General features: G+C 38.6%; 1 protein-coding gene and 1 pseudogene across 1 annotated transcript in view; both read left to right on the top strand.

The window, feature by feature from the left end:
- Positions 1-8032, top strand: part of Eml5 (EMAP like 5) — a 122485-nt gene that overhangs the window by 36283 nt on the left and 78170 nt on the right. The window contains exons 10-14 of the mRNA XM_028777286.1: positions 731-943; positions 3301-3468; positions 4277-4383; positions 4952-5070; positions 6105-6291. Coding sequence (XP_028633119.1) covers positions 731-943; positions 3301-3468; positions 4277-4383; positions 4952-5070; positions 6105-6291 — 794 coding nt within the window. The remainder of the gene's footprint in view (positions 1-730; positions 944-3300; positions 3469-4276; positions 4384-4951; positions 5071-6104; positions 6292-8032) is intronic.
- LOC114629263 lies at positions 1985-2567 on the top strand (annotated as a pseudogene).

The following is an 8032-nucleotide window of genomic DNA, read 5'->3' as shown; positions in this document are numbered from 1 at the left end:
CTCCCTCCCTCCCTCCTTCCCTCCCTCCCTCCCTCCCTCCCCCCTCCCTTCCTTCCTTCCTTTTTTCCTTCCTTCTTTGGGTATTTATTGAACATATTACAGAAAAGACCAAAGTCCATGCCAACAATAGACATTAGATTTCTTCTGCTCCCACTCTCTCCTCTGATGGAGCAGCAGCTATACAGGGAGCAGTCTTCTCAGTGTTGTCCTGAGGATGAGGGCCTTGGAGATGTAGGAGAGCTCAGGCTAGGAGTTGCCAGAAGAGAGGGCCTCACTTACTCTGGTGCAGCCTTAGCTTCCTCAGAACCAAGCACCCAATGACCTCTGAAGAAAGGCATCTTTGCTTGTCTTATAACTCACCCAGGTGTCACTAATCTATATCATGATTTAATGAGTTTCAGTTCTGTTTTCTATATGAATGGGCCTGCTGAATTGATAATTATGTTCAAACTCTCTTAATGTTAATAGCATTTACAATTTTTTTTTAAATTAATCATTCCATTCATTTATATCTCAAATGATATCCCACTTCCTGGTTAACCCTCCACCAACTCCCCCCCATCCCACATCCACCCTCCCTCTTCCCCCCTCCTCTTTGCCTGTTCTAATCCACACTTACCTGTATGTTCATGTATTCTTCTCTAACTTAGGTCTAAGGTATAAAAATTTATACTTGAGTGAAAAGGATCAAGTGAAGTAATTTTTTAACTGAAGACTCTTTTCCTTTTAGGAGGAAAGGAAGTAACAAGCAAAGAAGAAGTAAAAGGCATGCACTGGGCTTCATGGACGTGTGTTGCAGGCCTTGAAGTCAGTGGAATTTGGCCCAAGTATTCTGATATCAATGATATAAACTCAGTAGATGGAAATTATGTTGGCCAGGTTTTAGTTACAGCTGATGACTATGGAGTTGTAAAACTATTCCGATATCCATGTTTAAGAAAAGGTATCTTTTTTCTAATATTTTAACTAACCCTCATAAAAGATGCTATGTTTCTACATCATGTAAATAAATTATATGAGTTAATATTTTAGAGTATATACTAACTGATGAAGGATTTTATTTTGCCAATTCAAAAATTCAAAAATCCTGTTACATTTATTTTTTTTAGTCATGAAATTTTTACCAAAAATTAGTCTTGAATTCATTATAATATATGCAGTAATGATTTGTCATCTGACTTGTTAATAAAGACACTGCACACATATTAAAGTGCAACTCAGTTACAGTGTTTATGGAACAGCGGAAGTAGCTTAACCCAAGTACACAGTGAGCTCGTCCACCTGAAGGACTGGGTTTTCACAGAAGCCCAAGGCTAGCATTGATGCTGTGTGTCTGCACTGATAATGAGTTCACGATCCTGCAGCCTCTTCGTGTTGCTCGTTCTTCCCTGTAAATTGTCAGCTACTCTGAGGACATCAGTGATTCTGAGTCTGTGAGTAAAGGCTGGCTGTGCTTCTAGCTAGTGAAGCCCCCGTTTCTAGTCCTCTACCACAGGACTTGCGCATCACCAAGCATTATACAATGCTCTTCTTTAAAGACTCATCTATATTGCTGCACATACGGTTTGGTTCTGTTTTTCATTGCCATAAACTAATTGTACTGTAAGTGTCCGTTATAGTTTATGCATTTATTTTTCCATTAGTTGACATCTACTGTGGGTTGCCAACTAGTGTTGTCATTGTTCAGGTCTTGTTTAGCAGCCAGGTTGTTGAGACTTCCTGGGTGAAGGTTCCCTATCATATCTAGAAGATTCAATCTTGCAGAAGACTTGCAGGGTTCTTACAGGGTTTTTTATAACATTCCCAAGCCTTAGGTGTAAGGATTGTGTTGTAGCTGTGTCAGTTGGGCCTGGGCTCATTTGACCAGTCAGGACTTTCTATAATGACCTTTGATGAGGGTTAGGCACTACACTTACCTGTGGGGTAAGGATAAGTAATTAGACTTCCGTTAGGAGTCTGGCTGAGCTCTTTGCCCCGTCTACTGCGAGAATGAAGACCATTCTCAGCAATCAGACTGTCGACATTCCGGAAAATGTCGACATCACTCTGAAGGGGCGCACCGTCATTGTGAAGGGCCCCAGGGGAACTCTGCGGAGGGACTTCAATCACATCAACGTAGAGCTGAGTCTTCTTGGAAAGAAAAAGAAAAGGCTCCGGGTTGACAAATGGTGGGGTAACAGAAAGGAACTGGCCACTGTCAGAACCGTCTGCAGTCATGTTCAGAACATGATCAAGGGTGTTACACTGGCTTCCGTTACAAGATGAGGTCTGTGTACGCTCACTTCCCCATCAACGTCCTTATTCAGGAGAATGGGTCTTTGGTTGAAGTCCGAAATTTCTTGGGTGAAAAATACATCCGCAGGGTTCGGATGAGGACAGGTGTTGCTTGTTCTGTCTCCCAAGCCCAGAAGGATGAATTAATCCTTGAAGGAAATGATATTGAAATTGTTTCAAATTCAACGGCTCTGATTCAGCAAGCTACAACAGTTAAAAACAAAGATATCAGAAAGTTTTTGGATGGCATCTACGTATCTGAGAAGGGAACCGTGCAGCAGGCTGACGAGTGAGGCCTCAGATTCCTAGCTCCAGAACAAGATCCTGATCACAAGTACAATTTGGACAATAAAGGACTTATATATTGAAAAAAAAAAAAGGAGTCTAGCTGAGGGAAGTGGCAAAAGTAGGTTCTCCTCTGAAATCTGTGATCTCAGTAGCCATGGATGGTTGGGTAGGTTTTCAGTACTAGTCATGATTCCTCTCCTGCTGAGCAGGCCTTGAGTCCAGTTATACAGCTGTTGGTGTACACCAAAATATCTGTCACTGTTACACTTTAGGGATTATCTGCCTGTGGTTATCATTGCTGAAGTTCCCAGGTGTCCCAGCTGGTCGGGCTGTCGAGCTTGCTTCCCTTGGCAGCGTCCACAGCACCTCTTGGTATTATGAAAGCTTGTCATCAGGGAAGTGGCTTTTGGGTCACATCTGGCTCTATTCTTCCAAGTCCTGTGCTCAAAGTACATAGTGTCTTCAGCAATAGGGAACTTACACCTCACAATTTTTATAGTTCCTATCAAAGTATATTGTAAAATAAGGAAATATTTGAACCCCTCAGTTCATTCATTTGTTCTTTTAATCAACTTTAAGATCATTTTTCCTACCTGATCATACTCAGTGTTGTGATGTTATAATAGTTTGGATAAAGTAGTAGTTGTTTAAGGTGGTGTGTGTGTGTGTGTGTGTGTGTGCATGCGTGCGTGTGTGTGTATTGCATTTTATCAACTTAAAGATATATTTTTGTTACAGGGGCCAAGTTTAGAAAATACATTGGCCATTCAGCTCACGTAACTAATGTCAGATGGTCACATGATTATCAGTGGGTTATTTCTATTGGTGGAGCAGATCACTCTGTCTTTCAGTGGAAATTTATTCCTGAAAGAAAATTAAAAGATGCTCTTCACATAGCACCCCAAGGTAAGCGTAAACAACTCCCCCATCCATAGCTTCAAACTAGCAATTTTTCCACCAAAGCTTCTTACTAGCAGAAATGTCCTGTTACAATAGATATATATGTTTAAAGTTGGGTGTCATGGAGAATGCTATAGGAAGAATTTGGGTAGAAATTTAATTTGTCAAATGAGTGAAATAATAGCTCTGCTAGCAAAACCAGCTGTGTTTCATCTTGGAGATATGGGTTCCAAGGTTTTTATATGCTTTAAAAATCAAGAAAATGTCAATTCATCGTTGTATGTAGTATATGTATGTATTTTTAGCTGTTTTTCATGTTGATTATAAGTTATATTCAATTATATTTACACAGACACTTAAATTGAATGTAGCAGCCTTTGGGGAGGCAGTTTGGGGAAGGAGTTTAAAGGAGCTATTGCATTTCAGTGATTGGATGGGTAGATAATTTTTTCAAGTGACATCAGTGTCACTTGAATAGGTCATTTCATTTGACTGTTTCATGGCTTGTTTCTCTGTCAAGCTGACAGTTATCTCTTTTTTTTTTAAGATTTATTTATTTTTTGTATATGAGTACACTGTAGCTGTCTTCAGATACACCAGAAGAGGGCATCAGATCCTGTTACAGATGGTTGTGAGCCACCATGTGGTTGCTGGGAATTGAACTCAGAACCTCTGGAAGAGCAGTCAGTGCTCTTAACCACTGACCCATCTCACCAGCCCCCAGAATTATCTCTTAATCACTAATTTTATACTGTTGTTTTGAAAGGAAATCTTTTAAACAAATGATATTTTGTGTTTTTTTAAATGTTTATAGAAAGTCTGGCTGAGTCCAACAGCGATGAATCAGATTCAGATCTGTCTGATGTTCCAGAACTGGATTCTGAGATTGAGCAAGAAACACAGCTTACTTACCACCGGCAGGTAATGTTCTGGTAACCTATGATGTTGTCTCCCAAAGTCCAGTTTCTTTGTCTTGATTTCTGCTACTTTTATCTATTATGAATTTTAACAGCTTTAAGTTCTCCAGTATTGAGTAGCTCTTTCAGTTTCCCCCTTTGAACATCATAGCACACTTGCATAAAATACTCTTTTATATTAAATTCTTGATGTATTACTACGTAAGCTTATGTTCTGTTTGCCTGTAGAATTTTTTTGTTTTGTTTGTTTTTTTGAGACAGGGTTTCTCTGTGTAGCCCTGGCTGTCCTGGAACTCACTCTGTAGACCAGGCTGGCCTCGAACTCAGAAATCCGCCTGCCTCTGCCTCCCAATGCTGGGATTAAAGGCGTGCGCCACCATCGCCCGGCTTGCCTGTAGAATTTTATCACAGTAGACTACCTCATTCCCCTTTAATATTTTCTTATGATGCATAGAAAGGTCTTGGAGCAGTAAATTCCAAGTGTTCTCTTATCAGCATATGAAAGTTATATTAAGTATGTGAGCATATTTATTAATACTTACCATAATCATATTTCTCCATATATTTTTAAGGTTTACAAAGAAGATCTACCTCAACTTAAAGACCAATGCAAAGAGAAGCAGAAAAGCGTTACTTCTAAACGACGAGAACGTGCTCCAGGAAATAGCATTCGATTACACTTTATTCATGGGTATAGAATACTATGTTTCATTTGTGTGTTTGAGTTTGAGTTTGCACTTAATACCCTTTGCCTGAGTGCTTAGGATTTAATGTTCAGCTCATTGTTACTAGTTTCTGGACTCCCTTAGAGCATGTAATGTACAGTTCTCACATTTCAGCTCCACAGCAACAAGTTTCTACTCTAGCAAGCACACATGTTCTCACCAGACAGGTAATACTTTCTAAGAATTTGAAAAGAGTTTATTTATGAAAAGTATTTCCAGGGCCAGAGAGATGGCTCAGTGGTTAGGAAGGTTTGCTGCTCTTCCATGGGACCTAAGTTCCATCCATAAAACCTACATCAAGTGGCCTCCAAAGGAGCCTACGCACATGTGACAGACACACACATACACAGTAGTAAAATAAATCTTAAAAAAAGTATTTTCCTTGGTATTTTTGTTCCACTGTGTTGTGTGAATTGCACTTCTTGAAGCACAAAGCAAGGTTGTCATTGATGGGATTGTGTCTACCCTTTGAAGATTTGTGTATTCTAATTGCGTGCTTACAGTTACTGTTGGGACATGTATTACACAGCCACGGTTCAACAATGTGCATAACAGAGTGCTGTCTGAAACCCTCCTCTCGCTTTCCTTCCTCTCCCCTCTGCCCTAAGTGTCCTTCCCTTCCACTGTAAATAGTATTTACTTCCACAAATAACTGAATACAAATATATATTCTTTCCTTATCTGATTGTGTATAAAAATAAGTGGTTTTACTTTGAAGAATACAAATTATTAGTGTTTTTGCAATTACTAGAATTAATAGATGACTTTTCCGAAACGTTTTTTTTCCACTCAGTATCTTAGCCTAGATTTAGCTATCTGTAATCTGAGCAGCTCATAACAGTATGTAGATTCTAAGAAGCTGGTATTTTGTTTTTAATTATTCAGTTTTGTTTTAAGACTGGAAAATAAATGTTCTGAATGATACCTACTTCTCTGAGTGTTAGATACTGATCAGATGAAAGATTAAAATGTGTTGTGCCTGATTTGTGTTCTGCATTAGTTACAGAGGTTATGACTGTCGAAGTAATCTTTTCTACACTCAAATTGGTGAAATTGTGTACCACGTGGCAGCAGTGGGTGTCATATATAATAGACAACAGAACACACAGCGTTTTTACTTGGGTCATGATGATGATATTCTGTGTCTGGCTATTCATCCTTTGAAAGACTATGTGGCAACAGGCCAGGTAAGTTCCCTTAAAAGACCATAGTCAGATAGGAAACCTTTAAAAAAACTTATTTTGAGTTTTATTTTTATGTGTATAGATATCTTGCCTGCATATATTTCTGTGCACCATGTACATTGAGTATCCATGGAGGCTAGAAAAGGGTGTAAGATACCCTGGAACTAGGATTAGAGGTGATTGTGAGCCACTGAATGGGTCCTGGGAATCAAACCTGGGTCATTTGGCAGAGCAGTCAGTGCTCTTAACTGTTGAGCCATTTCTCCAGCCCCTAAACCTTATTTCTTTAGTTTGAGTCACTAAAGCAATATAAGTAATTACTTAACAAAAAGCTTTGTGAAGCTGGGCAGTGATGGTGCATGCCTTTAATCCCAGCACTTGAGAGGCAGAGGCAGGCAGATTTCTGAGTTCAAGGCCAGCCTGGTCTACAGAGTGAGTTCCAGGACAGCCAGAGCTACACAGGGAAACCGTGTCTCGAAAAACAAAACAAAACAAAACAAAACAAAAACAAAACAAAACAAAAAGAAAGCTTTGTGAAAACACAGAATGACTGTTTTATTTTTCAATTGTAGTACCAACCTACAAGGTTTGCAATTGCAAAATCAAAGTTTTGTAATAGATACCTTTTTATATGGGCATCCATAAAGAAGGAAGAAAAATATCGTTTGTAGATTCTTACTGTATTTAAGAATCGTATTAGCTTATTAATGTTTGTTTAGTTTTCTTTTATCCAAACCCATGAAAATATCTAATACCCAAAGGCAAATGTGACGAGCAACCAGGGAATGAAATCTTTAAAACCACAAGTCAAAATAAGTTGATTATCTCCGATGTTTTGTCACAGTGATAGAACACTGACTAACCTGTGCCTGTACCCTTGAAAAGAGATACCACTAGCCTGCTTCTTTAGTGCTACGTTTTATTAGTCAGACCGAATTTGGTATTTGAATCCAAGTGCCTTTATTTATTGTCTATGTCAAATTCTGTGCTCTGTTTCCTCGTCTTTAAAGTAAGGATACAATTGGTACCTAACTTAAGGAATTATGAGAGTTGTTCAATAAGCCAGACTCTGTAAGGGCTGTGGAACAGTATCTATCAGGTCAGTAATTTCTCAGTCAGTGGTAGTACTAGCATCTGTCATCACTCCAGATGAGATGTTTGAAGTGATCAACATAGAATGAAAAATGGAGGTATTGAATGCATAAAAAAAGTCAGAGAGGCTTGGGAGACTTTGTGGATTTAATAATTGAAGTAGAAAGAAACTTGTTTCAGGCAAAAATGTAAAAAAAAGGGCCTGGGTATTTAAAGTGGGAATCTTGAAGGGGTATATTTAAATAACAGGTCACAAAATTATAAAGAAAACGTGATAAAAATGAAGGAAACTGGAGGATTAGGCAGGAGTCATGCTGTAAAACTGTCAAAGGTAAAACCTAAAGATCACTAGTAATGTTTGGATGGATGGATGGATGGATGGATAGATGGATGGATGGATGGATGGATGGCTTAATGAGTCATTGGCTGAGTTAGTGCTGTTTCTGTTAGACATTTATATTAAAAAGTTTCAAAATTAAGTATAATTGATTTCTACCATTGTTTTTTCAGGAGCTGTTTTCTATATAAATGATGATATATATATCTTTATAGTTAATTACATAGTTCTAGAGCAATAATTGAGAATTGCAGATTACTTATGTGTAAGTGAGCATCATAAACCACATGTTAGTCTCATGTCTGTTGCTATGGC

The sequence above is a fragment of the Grammomys surdaster genome, unplaced genomic scaffold (genome assembly GCF_004785775.1).
Source record: "Grammomys surdaster isolate TR1022 unplaced genomic scaffold, NIH_TR_1.0 279, whole genome shotgun sequence".
NCBI lineage: Eukaryota > Metazoa > Chordata > Mammalia > Rodentia > Muridae > Grammomys > Grammomys surdaster.
The sequence above is the reverse complement of the archived record's forward strand: the minus strand, read 5'-3'. Positions and strand labels throughout refer to the sequence as shown.